General features: G+C 48.7%; 1 protein-coding gene across 2 annotated transcripts in view; it reads right to left on the bottom strand.

Moving 5' to 3' along the window:
- Positions 1-17,402, bottom strand: part of sugct (succinyl-CoA:glutarate-CoA transferase) — a 62,576-nt gene that overhangs the window by 18,278 nt on the left and 26,896 nt on the right. For both annotated transcript variants that reach the window (XM_008294592.1, XM_008294593.1), the window contains exons 10-12: positions 12,707-12,778; positions 12,265-12,362; positions 10,969-11,071 (exon numbers count right to left, since the gene is read on the bottom strand). In XM_008294592.1, the coding sequence (XP_008292814.1) occupies positions 10,969-11,071; positions 12,265-12,362; positions 12,707-12,778 (273 nt within the window). The remainder of the gene's footprint in view (positions 1-10,968; positions 11,072-12,264; positions 12,363-12,706; positions 12,779-17,402) is intronic.

The following is a 17,402-nucleotide window of genomic DNA, read 5'->3' as shown; positions in this document are numbered from 1 at the left end:
TTTCCTTTAAAAGTCTTCGGTCCGACCTGTGATCCACGTCTGTGTGAGAGGCGCTACACTTTGTGTTTCAGGACGTCTGTTTGTTCACTTGGAAGCAAACACTCCCCGTTTGAATGTCACTGCGCTAATGAACTTAGAACTGAGACCCAGTCGGGCTCAATTAGCTAAAGTGGAGCCACAAAGTCCTGATCGTCTTTTGAGCACCACTGGGTTACAATCAAAGGCCCTCCGTCCAAACAGGAGGGTCTTCACAGGCAGTTTGAGAAAGGAATAAATCCGTCGCTGTGTCCTGCAGATGATAAGAGCTATTAGTCGCAGGAGACGCTGGAGCAGCTCCTCTTCTGATTGAGTTTCAAGAGTCTTCACGGACGCAGAGACAGAAATGTGCTCAGGTCATCATTCCTTTAGCAGACACAGAGAGGCAGTCATCACCGGAGGAAACAACACCGCTGGAATTACAGGATTCAAGAGCTCTCATCAACACACAGAAGAGCAGTCAGCTGAGCAGCATCGCAGCTCGGAGGAAAACACCCAGCGGTCGGGTTCAGCAGCTTCAGGTGGGAATTATTCCACAAATCTCCCCGTGTTTGTTCCCTCAGATAAATTATTCATTATTACCTCCTTCATCATCTCAGATTCCTGGTATGTTCCCAGGAATTTGTTCCAAATCTACTCCTGATTCCTGAGAAAAACACCTGACGGAGTCCAGGAATTCCACATGAGCTCATCTGTTTTCTGTCCTTTCACCTGCAGGCTTCTTTAACTTTCGCTGACCTGAAGCTCAGAGTCCAGCTGTTTGCTGAAACTCCACACAGACACAGAAGAGTTACACAAACCACAGAGGCAACGCCACAAAACACAAGCGTGTTTCCAGCACGCACAGCGCCACCGTCAGGTCAGGTGCCGCTACGCATTCTCATTGGTCAGCAGTACTCCAGATGTTCAGGACTCAGGTAAACCTGACACCGTACTTCTAACTCATGTTTGGTCTCACAGTCACTGATGGAGCGAGGCGTTCAGGGAACATCAGTAAACTTCTTCTACCAAGTCTTCCAAAGCTCTTACTCCAGTGTCTGGGGGGCGTTTAGGGAACATTTTGTGTGCCTGTGAGGGGGCTGCAGGTGGATCAGTGGTCAGCACCGTTAGCGCCTCACAGCTAGAAGGTCGCCGGTTCACGTCCCGGTGAGGACACCCGGGATCTTCCTGTGTGGAGTCTCCATGTTCTCCCCGTGCAGCGTGGGTTCTCTCCGGGTTCTCCGGCTTCCTCCCACAGTCCAGAAACATGCTGAGGTTAATTGGTGATTGTAAATTGTCCGTAGGTGTGAATGTGAGTGTGCTTGGTTGTCTGTCTCTAAGTGTAGCCCTGTGATAGACTGGTTACCTGTCCAGGTGAACCTGCCTTCACCCTGAGTCAGCTGGGATAGGCTCCGCCCCCCAGTGAGGATGAAGGTGTAGAGATGATGGATGGATGCCTGTGAGGTGTTCATGGAACATCGGTAGTTTGAACGGCGTGGCCTTTCCCGCTCCGTGTCTGAGCGTCGTCTTTAAAACGTGGACGACTGCTGCACGACCATAAAACAACTGCAGGAAATGTGCCGTCAACTTAATCCAGCCAGAACTGAAGAGAAATGCTCGCTGCCTTCAGAAACAGTCATTACAATCAGTCAGACGCGGCGGCGGCGTCCAGCTGCAGTAAATCTGATCGAGCGGGAGTTTCACCAGAAAGCACTTGTTTGAGTCAGAGTTTGAATGAAGCTGTTTTTCCACGCTCGGGTTGGTTTTGCTCTTCCTGAGCAGCGGTCGGTTTGTTTTCGGTGATGTGTCGGCTGCAGCCTGAGTGCGGCGCTGGAGCCAATGACGTTTACCTACATGTGTGTCGCTCTGCTCTCTGATTCCATCCTCCTCGTCGGATCTGCCTCCACGAGTTCAGCCAAATCTCCCCGCTGACTCAGCAGTCAGCGATCCACCGTAAGAGCTCGTCCAAACCGCCCAAACCTCACGAGAGGACAAGTCAAGTGGTGTTGTCGTCACTTTTATTCCAAACGTCTGTTTACCGTCCACCTGGTGTCGATATTAACCCTCTGAACCCCAAAACCTGAACAACATGTCCTCTCCAGATAGTCACCTACATCACAGCCCTTATCAGCCACAACCTGTAAAAACAGACGTTTCCAACTGTCCTTGAACACATCAGTAAACTATGAGCCTGAACTCGTGATATTACATCAGAACCACTTCAGCTGCCGTCTGACCAATCAGCTGCTGCCTCCATGTCGTCAGGTCCTCCTCAGCTCTGATTCTATCCCCGCTGATCCCAGTTTGGTTTACAGCTGTTACACCCAGTATGGTCGCTAAAACATCCCACAATGCACTGTGAAAGGTAGCGTACAGCCAGTGGCCACTAGCCAGCAATATGGGCCGTCATGCGTTGCGTGAAAGGAAACGGACGAGAGCGCAAAAACATGTCACTGAAATGTAGGTCACTTCCTGTTTTGTTACATTTTCTTTTACCCGTTTCATAGCGACACAATAAAGGGTGAATCTGACGGGTTCGCACGACGCTGCTACGGCAACAAATTGGGGCCAAACGCAGAGATTTGCGTCCCAGGAGGGAACGGAGGCTCTCTGACTTGGCTGTGCGGGGACTGAGCATGCTCAGTGCTGCGTGTCGCCAAAAAGCCCTCGTGACGGAAAAAACAACCAAAAACACCACGTCCGACTTTCTCCTTCTGCTCAAGTTAAATACAAACTCTACAATCAGGAGCTTTACGTCAGTAAACGCATCATTCTGTCAGCCAGAGGTCACCGTCATCTGCTCCACTCTGCACCACACACAATATGGAGCTAATTAACATCTGCAGCCCTTTGAAACGCCATCAGTCACTGTCCCGGCTGAATATCTGTTTTTGTCAAACGGTGGAAAGCTCGTTGTGGAGTTTAAGCCGCTCATCACTCCTCCACACACCTCCACATTCATCAATTCAGCCCAGCACTCATCCCGGTCAGAGTTATATTTCCCCGGAGCAGCGTCGGGCTGTCAGCTTGTGGCTTATCCAGGTTATCTGGGAACAGCCGGGGTTAGGTCTACATGACCTGGAGGGAGCCTCCAGTCTGTCAACAGGACTTTAAATTCAGCGTATCCTGAAACAAACCCCCGACATTACTCAGACTCTGCTGAGAAGGAATCCGGCCTGAGGCAGAACCTTTCCTCCTGCCAGAGGTGTGATCGTCCTCCTGGTCGGGAACTGAACCGGAGCGAGTTATCGGTCAGCGGTCTCACCAGCTATCTGACACCATGATGCTGCCCGAACCGAGATCTTCCTGTGTGGAGTCTCCATGTTCTCCCCGTGCAGCGTGGGTTCTCTCCGGGTTCTCCGGCTTCCTCCCACAGTCCAGAAACATGCTGAGGTTAATTGGTGATTGTAAATTGTCCGTAGGTGTGAATGTGAGTGTGCTTGGTTGTCTGTCTCTAAGTGTAGCCCTGTGATAGACTGGTTACCTGTCCAGGTGAACCTGCCTTCACCCTGAGTCAGCTGGGATAGGCTCCGCCCCCCATGACCCTGGTGAGGATGAAGGTGTAGAGATGATGGATGGATCTGTACTCAGATTTCTGCATTAGTCAGTCTAAAGATAAATTCAGTGTGAGGTAACTTAAGGAATTAAAGCCAGTCGTCAGAGTGACGCCTCCTCTGGTCTCTACAGGATTAAACAGGAAGCGGCGCCACCTGGTGGAACAACACGACACAAACCGATGCAAAGAAGACACGAAATTACAAACAAGTTAACAAACACAACACAAACAAGAAACAAACGGATATAAACAAGGCACAAAATGACAAGAAAACCCAAAACAAAACACAAAACCGAACAACCGAAACACAAAACGACAATAATGAGACACAACATGAGAAAAGGAGACAGAATAAAACCAGTGAGACACAAAATGACGAGAACACAACAAAATAACACAAACGAGACACAAAAGAGCACTGAGCGACACAACACAACGCAAACATGGAGGAAAATGAGAACACGAGACACAAAACTACAAAAGTAAGAAAAAATGATTCAGACAAAAAAAAAAAACGACACAAACAAGGAACAGCGACAAAAGTCTGCCGCAAAACAAATCGGCATGCTGGCAGCTTGTGTTTCTGGGATGTTCCTCCTCCTCCAGCTCACATCCATCCATCGCCTCACGTCTCTGAATGTGGCTCTCTGGGGAAAACTCCTTCAAATGAGCCACAGCAGGCCTCGGACCAGCAGAACCGGACCCACGCCTCCATCCATCTCACAGCCACAGGAATACCGTCACGCCTCATGAGACCAACAAATCAGACGGTAAGGCGCTGCGCAGTATCTGTCTGTCATCTTTATGTTGAGCGTCTGACAGAGGTGGTATCCAGAGATCCTGAAGGTATCTGGAGTTCCTGAAAGTATCGAATATCCTGAAGGATATGTCGAGATCCTGAAGGTATCTGGAGATTTTGAATACATGTGGTCTCCGGAGATCCTGAAAGTTCGGTCTCTCTGAGGAAGCTCTCATCTGTCCACCTGACCTTCAGTGGGGCCTGGCTGGATGGAGAGTTTTCGAGGAGGTGATGTGCTGTCTGGTACACAGTGTGAAGTCCTCACCGCCAGGGAGGGGGAGCTCGCTGGAAGAGCCACGTCTTCATCATTGCTTTGTTTGACAGCATCCAGACACTAATAAAGGTTATTTGTAGAACTTGTGTCCAAACAAAGATCCGGAGGCTCTGAAGTCAGTGTTTCAGTCCCCAAATGTAGCACAGACATGAGATGAAAACTCCACAGCTCAGCGGTCCAACGCTCGGCGCTAAAGCCGCCGGCGTTAAAGGTGAATTCCACTAAAACGCCGTCACTCCTTCATCCAAAGGGACTTTCTGACTGGTTCCAGTCACTGATGTTCTTCTCCAGATCGTTGCTGAGCTCCTCAGACTTTCCCACTGTAGTGTCCGAGTCTGACGAGTGGATCAGATGGTTCTGTTGAAACTGGACCAGAGGAGTCAGCAGCTGGAGTCGATCAGAACCACTCGGGAGACGTTAGGAGGCCATGAAGCTAAGAAAACCTGACGAACACGACTTTCCACCAAAACTGATCATTCAAGATGCTGGATGTATATTTCTGACCCGGCAGATTTTGTGCCAACCGAGCCTCAGTGATGTAAGCAGGATGCTCTGGTTGGGGTCCAGTTCCCTGAGTCCAGTCCACCAGCAGTGAGAGCTTCACAATCAGAATCAAGTAAAGTGTTCTGCTGAACCTTCAGAAGGACAGAAATGTGAGCACGGACGCTTAAAAACATCAGGGTGCCAAGTCCGGGGTGAGGGTTCAGGTCCTGCTGTAGCGGACCGGGCTCGAGGTTAAACTCTCTGTTCGGCCAAGTGCAGAGCAAGAAGCTAGTGCTGCCAGAGGTGGGTGGTTTCAGCCTGAAGAGGGGCTGATTTATCTGATCCTACATGTTAGGTATCCACTTCAGAGGCTGTTTAGGTTTCAGCTGGGATAAATCAAGCGCACCTCCAGTAGTCAGGATATTAAAGCCATATTTAGCTGGATATTTTCTGCAGGACCTGGCCGCTGCCCAGACGACATGACAGATACATGGACGGAGGGTTTGTAGTCGTAAAAACAAGGTCGGTTAGCGCTGAACTCTGGGGAGAGAGGCAGGGAGCGAGCAGCAACAGGGCAGAGAGGCAGGAAACAGCCAGAAGGTAAAAAATAACCGTGAGAACTTCAACATGTGTGAAAAAGAGACTCGCAACGGCAGCACAGAGGAGGAGAGTGGTGAACACGGGAGGACGACTGATTTCAGGCTTCCAGGACATCGTGAAACAACATTTAGTCAGTCATGTTTTCTGCCACAGCGGGTCGTCGTCCAGAACCAGTCCTGTAGCCAGCTACAGATGCTAGCGGCCCGTTACATGGACGACACCACCGCCACAGGTGGCTCAGCGGGACGCCATCATCAACCTGGGCTCCGATAAACGGAAAGCAACGTCTGCAAACTCTTTGGCTTTACTCTGCACGTCAGCTGTAGAAAGTTAAAAAAGGACCAGCGCCAACAAAACGTGAACCCAAATGACCACACCGTCCAGTAGCCCTAACCTGATCCAAAACCGCCAACATGTGACACAATAAGGTGTCAAACACACAAGATTCGACACAAAGTTGTAATAACAGGCGCAGAAAGTTCCAGAACAACGACAACTGATGTTAAGTAGAACGACATCATAAAGGAGGAAGATAACCACAACACGTCACAGAACATGGTTCTACAGACGTTTCCAACGTTGGAGCTCATGTTGCCTCCTCATCCTGCAGATGTTGAACTATCTCCATGTTTCCAGACTTTTCCTCTCTTCTACCACCGTGCTTCATCATGACGCTGCCACCACCGTGCTTCATCATGATGCTGCCACCGCCGTGCTTCATCATGGTGCTGCCACCACCGTGCTTCATCATGATGCTGCCACCGCCGTGCTTCACGTCATGATGCTGCCACCGCCGTGCTTCATCATGACGCTGCCACCGCCGTGCTTCACGTCATGATGCTGCCACCGCCGTGCTTCACGTCATGACGCTGCCACCGCCGTGCTTCACAGTGGCAGCTTCCAGCAGGTTGGATTCTCCTTCAGTCTCTCTGAGGAAACACTGGCTGCAGTTCACCTGTTGGCCACAGCTGAGCTCAGAAATGTTCTTTATTTTTTCTTCACTGGATCTGCTGCTAATGCTTCCTTTTTGGAGTATTTTCAAATGGAAACAAAATGGATCAATGTTAAGCTGAGATTTGGTTCATTTTCTTGCAGGACGCTGTGTCACAGATGAGTAGTTAAAGGACTGTCGGAAACTTTCAGGTTTGGGGTTCAGAGGGTTAAACCGGTTCACTTTCTGGTTCTGTCTCTTCTCCATAGCAACGGCAGTGAAGGCTCATGGGTAGTGTAGTATCGGAGCTGTCAGAAGAAGGCCTGCTTCTCCAGGTGAAATAATTCAACCTGACAGTGGGAATATTAACTTCTGCCTTCGTTGCATTACCCAGAAGACTCGTGGGGGTTCGCGTTGAGGATCACTTAAAGACAACTTGAGCAGCCAGCAGCTCTGCAACGTTAAAACACGTTCAAACCGGGAGGAACAGAGAACGGCACAGGGAGCTCTGCAGAAACAAAGAAGCAGGAAGACAGATGAGAAAGAGAAGCTGTGAGCCAGCAGCGAGCAGAGACCAGAGCTGGGAGCTTTTCCAAATGACTTCCAGACTTGGGTTTTGGAGTGGTGACTTCCTACCGTCCTGATTAGCAGCAGCTTCACTGCAGAGCTGCTGTTTGGAGGAAACCTGCAGCTTTATAACGCTGCACACACACGCTTCACTTTTTAAAACCGGCATACTGCTGGTTTTACATGTTTTATTCCACTCACTGAAAGTTGTGCTTCTGTCGAGCTTTTTTCCAGTCAGGGTTTAAACGAGCTTTAAGGCAACAGAGACTTACAATTCACCAAAGGTTCCTTTAATCACGAAGCCCAGGATGCTCCATTTTGGCCTCACAGTACCAGTATGTGCTGTTTTCTGCCAGAACATAGCAGAGGGTTTTATGGTGCATTCAAGGACAGGCAGCTCGCTGGGAAAAGCTGGTCCAGAGATTTGCTGTCGGAAAATCAGTTCCAGAGCAGAGATCGATATCAGGACAATGACATCAGTCTTTTAATTTTGATTGCGCCCAGAAAGTGTTACCGCCCCCGATTGGGAGAGTTTTTAAACAGCTCCAGAAAGGCCCAAAAGCACAGCAAGGTGGTGACAGAAATATACAAGCAGACGTTCACGTGCATCGTTTTACAAAATCATCTGGGTGTGAATAAACCAAAGCCTGGCTGCCGTGAAGGAAGACAACACAAAGTTATAATAAAGACAGAAAAACTGGAGTTTAATGAGGATGAAAGGTTGGCAAACAAACCAAACCTTCATCTTTGGTGTCAGTGCAACAAGCTGATCTATGAGCGGAGCTGCAAGGAATCACCGTTCTCATTTTCACTTCTGGTGTCTTTTTTTGTTTTTTGGCTCGTCAATTATTTGTTTTGACGATAAAATACCAAAATTTAGTGGTAGAGGGCAAATGTAGAGTGTTGTACGGCTGTAGTACCTGGCTGCTCCACCAGGTGGAGCCTCTTACGAATGATTTGGAACCTGTTTTTTTTAGTAAAACTTTAGCATCTGCCTGAAGTCCGAACCATTTCACTCGATAACACTTCCAGTACCGCAGACCAGCTGCAGTACCTGGTTGTTCCACCAGGGGGAGCCTCTGGAGAGACCAGAGGAGAGCATTGTGGGAGTTTAGCAGCAACGGGACCATGACAGAGACTCTGAGGAGGTTCAGGACCTCCAGCCAGAGCTCAGGAGATTAAAACAACCTGGGATCAACCAGAACAAAGTCCGTACGTATCAGTACATCTGGAACAGCCTTAAAGGAACAAATAATTTAAAATACTGATATTGTAAAAATAGAGACGGTATGATTTAGGCTTTGTCTGTAGTTCTGGCAGCTCCTTCTGGATGAGATGTACCATGTTTGTGTTAATTTACTAGATATTATCTAGAATTTAACACAAATGGAAAATCTTTAAAATAAGTTAAAACATTTTTACCATTTTTCAATCCTCAGTATGTTATAAAATAACAGCAGAAATCCATAAACTGTTCATGTTTAGCTGATTCACACACAGTGACACAGTGTGATTGGACAGATATTTAAAAGCACTCATTACTCATTTACAGTCCTCCTGTACTTCACAGTCAACATATAGATCAACATTTAGACCCGCTGTGGTTTTACTAGATATTGTCTGTAATTTAACACATCTGTATCTAACAGTGTGTTGTTTTAAACATCCATGTTCTACAGCGACAGGAGGGAAACCAGGAAACTTCTGAAAACATGCAAACCCCAAAACAAAGGCGCTTCGCTGGCCGCCGCGATGCACAGCCGGTGAAACGGGAGATCTGAGGTGGTTCTGTGTGTTTACTGCCTGCCAATGGATGCTAATGAATGCATGCCGAGCAAAACACAGAGGCAGCGATTATTTCCCAGCATGCTCGGTGTAAAGGAAACTCAATCTGCTGAGCTGAACCAGACTTCCAGCAGCAGCTTGAATTTACGCTCAGGGAGGGTTTTTTTTTTGTTAATTGCAGCCATCATGTGGGAAACATTTACTGCGGGAGAGATGCAAGCAATTGTGGGAGCAAAATAAATAGAGTGAAGAGCTGCTGTCAGCAGTCTCGCGTCACCAGAGGTGCCTCTGAGCAGAGCGCCGGGCCTGAAGGGGAGCCGCTGAAGGAAGCCGAGGAACGAACGCTCGGCTGAGGACGATCTCGTCATCCTGAGGTTTCCGTCGTCGGCTGAGTCGGATCGCTGCAGCTGCTGCAAGAGCGACGCTCGATGCAATTTAGAGGCAAAATCTGGGTCAATAATGAAGCAAAGCAGAGAAACCAAACCGACCGCTCGACAAAACGAGGAATAAAAACGCTCGGTGGCGCCGCGACGAAGAGCTGAATGAAAAACCCTCTGATCTCCAAGCAGCAGCTCCATCACTGAGGCTCATGTTTCAGCATCAAGTCCTGCAGCTCTGAGGAACCAGAACATGAAGGAGGAGAGAGAAGTCAGGACGATGGAGACCAGAGAGGAGGAACAAGTTGAAGGTCTTTGCTTACTCGTTGTACAAAAATGAAATGAAACACATCCACAGGTGTTCCCACGGCTGTCTGACACGTCCTGCACAGCGACTCTACGAAAGCTTCAAAACGACAACAACAGGACGTGAAATGGTCACAAAAATGTTGTAAAGCGAACAAAACGTGAAGCCAACATGTGCGACTGGACGACAGCAGACAGGTCCGGCACAGAAACTTCACACAACTAAAACAATACGCAGGACAACAACAAAAAGACGCCAAATGCCCACGAAACGTCATGAAGTGACCAAAACGTGAAGCCACGAGACCTCCAAGAGACGTACAACAAGCAAAATGCACAAGCACACTGACCACAAAAATATGCAAGACAGCAAGAAGAAGTCATGAACGTCTCCGGACGACGCTTTTGGATCGACAGAAATCACACAAAGAAAAGACGTGAAACAACCAGAAAAGGATCCACAAATAAAAAAATCACAGAAGCTACAAAACTCCAACTAAACAATGGATGAGGAGCACAAAACGGAGCAGAGCGAGCAAAGTTCTGTGGCAGAGCGACACGGGTCAGAGGACAAGATGTAAACCTGGACCCAACATGTTCTGGTCTGGGTTCAGTCATGTTTAAATGGAACACAACAAAGTGAACGATGACGATTCTGTTATTTTCTGACGGAACACATGATGAGTTCAGGGCCAGCTGGGAAGCAGAATCGGATTCTTGTCCGTTTGGTTTCAGTCTTCCTGACTGATGAGCGGTAACGTACCGGTGGGTCGTCGGCGTCCGGACGGTTGAAGACAAACGGACTAGCTGGTGTTCTAATGCACAGCCTGATGAGTGGACCCGGTTCTACCAGCACCAGCCATTCATGTGTCCCAGCGGCTGCACCGCCGTCCACGAGCAGCGTCTTCAGCAACGATTCAGATTTCAGGACATTTTGGACACTTGTTCATCCACTTCATCAGCACAGCAGATAGACGCATGACAACATCTGGGTTCTGGTAGAACCTGACACCAGACCAGTTCTACATCCATCCAGGTGTCTCAGTCTGAACACTGGACCTGGTTTCTGATTAAATCAGCTGAACTGAAGAATCTGCTGATCTGAAGGTCAGTGGTCCTCCATGCTTTAAGATTCCAACAGCAGAAATAAAACCCAAGTGACCGACCCAGACTCTCAACGTTCCTCTCCTGTTTCCCAAAACGTTCTGTCATTCAGGTTCATCAAACACATCCAGCCACATGTTCACGAGCAACAAAACTGAAACAGCGACCGACCTGCGGCTCAGCGAACACTTCCTGGATGCTGTTGATTGGTCCAACTGGAACACCTGAGCCCTCGAACCTCTTCAGCCAATCAGCTGTGCTCTCCTGCAGAAACCTGGCGATGGAAAAGTAATTAAGGTAGTCAGAGACAGACTCCAGGTCGGTCGGTTTGTTGAGCAACAGAACAAAAAAAACAAGATAAATCAGGACTTTGTGGCCAGTTTGCGTCTTTCTGGGACGTCTTGTGGCCACGTTTCGTCTGTTTCTGGTCGTTTTCTGCGTCTTTCTCGTCGTTTTTGTTGTTTAAAGCTCCAAGTTCATTCAAAAGACAACGTCTCAGGGTTTATTGAATCTCAGCTCAGTCCTCCTGCTCGACCACCTGCGGTTACCTTTTCACGGTTGTATCGTGAACTCTGGATGTTTAAAGTGGTGTCAGCGAGGCAGTCTGGTCGACTCAGAGCTGAAACTAACTCTGAGCCACATGTAACGTGTCGTCAGAGCTCATTCATATTTACTCCTCATCGACCAGTTTTTAAACCGTTTAAGACATTTTACGAGTCATCTGAGACATTGATCTGGTTCATTTTGGGCCTGTTCATGAGCCGTATGTATGTAGCTGTAGGTTCTGACTCGTGTTTGACATTTAGTGGTCGTCCACCGAGTCACTTCAGGCGTTTCATGAGTGGTTCTGTCCATTCGAATGAGCCACTGCAGATGCATTAATGTCTTTCAGAGTCATTCTGCGTTGGTTCGAGCCACGGTGGGCAGGATTTGACCCACATGCCTTTTAATCCACTTCAAAACAAGACATTTCTCAACAAATACAAACTGCTTCCGTGCAGCAGATCTGTTTCTCACCACAGCTAGCCAATGTTAGCAGCACACGGCTAGCTGATGCTAGCTGTGCACAGCTAGCCAACGTTAGCAGTACACAGCTAGCCGATGTTAACAGCGCACGACTAGCCGACGTTAGCAGCGCACAGCTAGCCGGCGTTAGCAGCGCACAGCTAGCTGATGTTAGTAGTGCACAGCTAGCCGGCGTTAGCAGCGCACAGCTAGCTGATGTTAGCAGTGCACAGCTAGCCGATGCTAGCAGCGCACAGCTAGCCGATATTAGCAGTACACAGCTAGCCGACATTAGCAGCGCACAGCTAGCCGATGTTAGCAGAACACGGCTAGCTGACGTTAGTAGCACACGGCTAGCCGACGTTAGCAGCACACAGCTAGCCGACGTGGGCAGAGTGTAGGCGATGAGTTGCTGAATCGATGCATCGACGTGTCAGCAGAGAACATGGAGTCAGTGCGTACCTGTTGGACAGCGTGTCCAGCAGCTGTTGGCGGTTCTGGACTCTCAGATTGTTGGTTTTGTATTTTGGCTCCTCTGCGAGCTCCGGCAGCTCCAGAACCTGCAGACAGACACAACAACAACAACAACAACAACAACAACAGGGTTTGTCTGCTTGACTTTTGGGATAAAGACCCAGAAGCTGACTTCTGAGTCAAAACTCAGAGCACAAAATGACCACACAAGAACACAAAAAAGAGAAAAATACCACAAAGAGGCACAAAATGAGAACAAGGACACAGAGATGGTCAGAAACACACATAAAACAACCACAAAATGAACACAAAGGACACAAAACAACCACAAAGAGCACAGAATTGCCAACGACCACCAAATGACCACAAGACAGACAAAGTGACGACAAAGACACAAACACACCGACCCGGACAGGAAGGTTCTACTCACCTGGCACACTCTGACAAACTGCTGGTTGTTTCCTGCTCCCACCACAAGGAATCCGTCTCTGGTTCTGAAGGCCTGAAACACAAACCCAGCGTCAGACTCAGCACCTCATCTGTGGACGTGCTTCAGCGTCGACTCAACAAACAAACAGGTACAACGTGGTCCTTCACGTTGTCATCACTTCCAGACTCTGTGTGGTTGGATTTTGTCTTTCCGTCGGTTTGTTGCGTCACGTTTTGGTCACTTCACCGTTTTGTGATCGCGTTCCGGCTGCTTCTCATCGCTTTGTGAGGTTTGCGGTGGGATTGTGTCACGTTTTGGTCACTTTGGGACTTTTTCTACTCACTCTGCTGCTTTTTGTGGTCGCGTTTCATCTTTTTCATTGTTATTATATTATATTATATGTTATATATATATTGCGTCACATTTCGGTCCCACTGCGTCGGGGCTAATGAATGCTCTACGCTGACACTAAAGGCACCTGGAAGGATTTTATACATATCGAGTTGTTGTGTTTTTTTTAATAAATAATCACTGTAATTTAACGTTTTCCTGATTTGTGTCGTTCACAGTCCTGCTGACAGAAGAAGTTCTCTCTCCTCTTCATGTTCTGGTTCCTCAGAGCTGCAGGACTTGATGTTGAACCTCAGTGAAGGAACCCGTTCAGGAGCTGCTGCTGGAGCTGGTGGTTCTGGAATGGCTCTGGAATCTGAATCTGCTCTTTGTCTCAAGCGTTCACGCGTTTCCTGGATGTTCTGCGAAGAACCGAAACTCCGTTTGGACTGAATCTGACTTGTAGAAGTTGAGTCGGGAAGTTGAGAGGCTGACTTTGCGCTGTTGACTTTGGGGATTCAATTATTAAGTTGATCCTTCCCAGCAGGTAGATATGAGGTCTGCTCTAATTAAATCAGAGGCTCTGAGCGTTGGAGGCGAGATGACGGAGTCCCACGTGAGTTTTAAAACACCTTTAATAACCCGAAGCATGCAGAGGAAACCTGAGGAAGCCGTCTCTTCTTCTTAAACATATTTTCACTCCTAAATCCTTCGCTCCCTCCAGTCCTCCTCCTCCTCCTCCTCCTCCTCCTCCTCCTCCTCTCTCACAATTGCCTGTAATAAAAACTCTTGGCCACATGAAAGGAGGACAACAGCGGCTGTCGTACATCCCGGAGCAGAGCCTCGGCAGCGACCACATCCAGACCGCTAACCCTTCAGTCACACTGCTCCGACCGCCGCCCCGCTTTCATCCGCCGCCTCGGGGAGTTGTGGGTAACGCAGTCCACACGGGGACGGCGATGGGACGTTCAGCGGTCCTGGGGGGAGGCGGCGGGGTCGCGGCGGGCCGGCTTCTGCCCCCTGCTGGCTGCTGGCCACATGTTCCGCCCACTCACAGCCCTGCGGCCTCGGAGCTGCTGCGTGGGTCAGCGTCACAGAAGAAGCTGTCGGGGTTCCTAAAGAGGGAAAACTGAGTCCGTGTGTGATGATCACCTCAGTCCTACTTCAGCAAAGCGACGCAGCACGAACGCTGTGCGACTGATCGACCTGATAAACGCTGCGTGACCAAAGACACAGCTGCTGTCAGAGCTGGTCGTCCTGTCTGCACGTCACAAACTCACAAAACAACCACAAAGAGACAGAAATGATCTACAGAGCGACCTCTCAGGGACACTGCCGAAAATAAAACAGCCATAAGAGACGCAAAACGTGCACAAAGCAACGCAAAACAACCACAAAAAGACAACAAAGGGACACAAAATGTCCCAGAGGACACACAAAATCACAGAAAAGCACCTCAAAGACACAAATCAAGAAGACAAAATCAGCCCTAAAAGACACAAAACGACCACAAAGAGACAGAAATGATCTACAGAGCGACCTTTCAGAGACACCAAACAATCACAAAAGATGCAAAACAACCACATAGAGACACATAGAGACAAAAACAGAACACTAAAAGACACACAATACCCACACAAAGACACAAAGTACCCCCAAAGTGACCCAGAACGACCTCGCGGGACACAACACTCGTATTGACGTGTCCTAAACTCCTGTGGGACTCCGTCATCCTGTTTCTTGGCCCTGATGGCAGAACCATGAGGAGGGACGTCACTCAACACCAGGTAGACCAGGTAAGCCTTGAATGGCTTTTCTTCACTGATAATCAGCAGCGTGGTCACCCAATAGCTGATCAATAACATGACATGAAGTGCCTGGGGATTGTCCCTGGCACCGACTAAAACCTCACTGAGGGCAGGAAACTATTTTCTGTCGGTGGAGTCCATCACGTCCCACACTTTGGTGTTCTACCCGATGGATGCGACGCAGATCTGCTTTGTCCACCAGGTGGGGAACTTCTGAGGACTCTGAAAACACTTAGAGTCAGGGAAAGTTTTGCCAACTTTGACCTCTGGCTTGTTGAACGGTCAGCTTCTGTTGTGTTTTGGGCCGCTGCTGCAGCTTCAGCTGGTCCTCACAGAACCGGAGCCCATCCTGGGTTCTGTGTCTGCAGCACACTGTCGCTCTGAGCAAACTTTAATCACAAGCATTCATTTCTTTGCTTTACTTTGTTCACACAAAGTGTAGTTTCTAATATCCCGGCCACCGCTCATCGGTGTCTTTGATGCCTTCGTCCTGTCCACAGTCGTGCCCTGAACTCTCTGTTATCTCACCATCACACATGTACAGTCTGGGAACCGGACGAGTCAGACAACTCATCCCAACCGTTCATCTGGCGCCACGGCGGTACAGAGGACCAAAGTGGTCTGAATCACCTCTGGTGTCAGAGTGAGGCTTTAAAGGCCCGATGGAGGTCATCCCAAACGACTCATGCCGACCAAATCTATCCACGTCTCCCACCATCTGACTCGGTTCTTTTATTAGCTCTTCTATGAAGAAAAGAAGACTTCTTATGATGACACAAACGTGTGTGCCCGCAAAACATGCTGCCAGTAGAGACGCAATGAACCACGATGGTGGGACACTAGAAACTGGGAAACAAGCAGCAGCTGGCCAAAAAAGATGTAACATAACCACAAAATGATGACACTGACAGGGACATAAAACAAGCAGAATGTGACGTAAAACTAACACAAAAAAATGTAAAACTAACACAAAAAGATGCAAAACTAACACAAAAAAATGTAAAACTAACACAAAAAAATGTAAAACTAACACAAAAAAAAGTAAAACTAACACAAAAAGATGCAAAGCTAATACAAAAAAAAGTAAAACTAACACAAAAAGTTGCAAAGCTAATACAAAAAAATGTAAACGAACCAAAATGTGACATAGAGCAACCAAAAACAGCTGAACGACGACCACACGTCGTATTAAATGACGACAAAAAGGTATCAAAAAACCCAACCAACCAGAACGTGATGCAAATTACCACAAAAACGTGAAATGAGACACCACAAAAAGTCCCAAAACAACCAAAATGTGACTGGAAACAACCTGAAAGAGTTGAAAGACCAAAACAAATGGTAGCAAATGACCACAAAAGGTTGTAAAACAGTCGCAACTGAGGATGTAAAACAACCGAAATGTGGCGCAAACGACCATGAAAAGATGCAAACCGAGCAGGAAACGTTCTGAAACAACCAGAATGTGGCACGAAAAGGTTCAACCCGACAACCAAGGTTGCACTACAGTCCACGAACTGAAGAACGACCACAGAAGGCTGCAGAGCGACCACAACCCTTTGCGGCTCAAGGCGGTGACGTGGGCGCCGGTCCGAGGGGTGCGGTTGGGGATGGAGCTGTGTGACAGTTAGAGACAAACCGACGGAGCGCAGCTGCAGCTCGTCCTGTTTCTTCAGTTATCTACGATGTTCATTCATCTGCCAGCAGGCTGATTTGCTGCTGCTGCTGCTCTCGCTCACCTCTTCCTCCCCGCCTGCCCTCCTGTCTCCTCGTTGACTCGCTGGATGTCTCAGTTTGACTCGACCGTCTCGTAATCAGATGTGAACTTGAAAAGCGGCGGACAGACGACTTCTTCAGCTCTAATGTCTTCCTCGCGAAGCCGCAACCGCAACACCAATAATTCTGTTGTTTCGACTGCCGTGATCTCCGGCGAACCCGTCCCGTGGCTTTCATGTCGGGGGGAGGAGGGGGGGCAGCGCGGCATCGTGGGTAAGACGTTCACACGGGGATTAGATCCGAGCGTCGCACAATAAAGCTGCGGCTGGTGGGAGACGACGACCGCAAGAGCCGAGCGTGGAGCGGAAGGAGGGAACGCCAGTTGATCTGCCGTTTGATGCTGGATGTGAGTCATGAACCTCCAGAGGAGCAGAACGTCTCCCCGAGGCTCAGTAATGTGAAGCAGACACTCAAGCCTCGGCGCTGGCGTTGCTCCTCGCCATCACGCCGCTCATTCGTCGACTGAAGAAGGTGTTGGAGAGCGACGGACCGGCCGGAGAAGAAAGGAAGAAAGAAAGGAAGCTGCACTCTGGCAGCTGGTTCCATTTTCAGTTTATTGTCTCCTGTTGATCTGATGACTGTTAGAATGATAGCAGCTGCAGCTAATCAATGCTAACGGGATCAATAGTGAAGAATTATCGTGCTGGTTAACACTCTGAACCGAGTTTTATCTGCCAGGAACTCTAAATCAATCATCAGATTACCAACGGTTCCTGAACACACCACGTTTAATATGCGGCTCCACAAGAGACCAAATCGGAGCTTCAACTCACTGCATTCTA

This window comes from Stegastes partitus, unplaced genomic scaffold (genome assembly GCF_000690725.1).
Source record: "Stegastes partitus isolate 25-593 unplaced genomic scaffold, Stegastes_partitus-1.0.2 Scaffold976, whole genome shotgun sequence".
Taxonomy (NCBI): Eukaryota; Metazoa; Chordata; class Actinopteri; family Pomacentridae; genus Stegastes; species Stegastes partitus.
The sequence above is the reverse complement of the archived record's forward strand: the minus strand, read 5'-3'. Positions and strand labels throughout refer to the sequence as shown.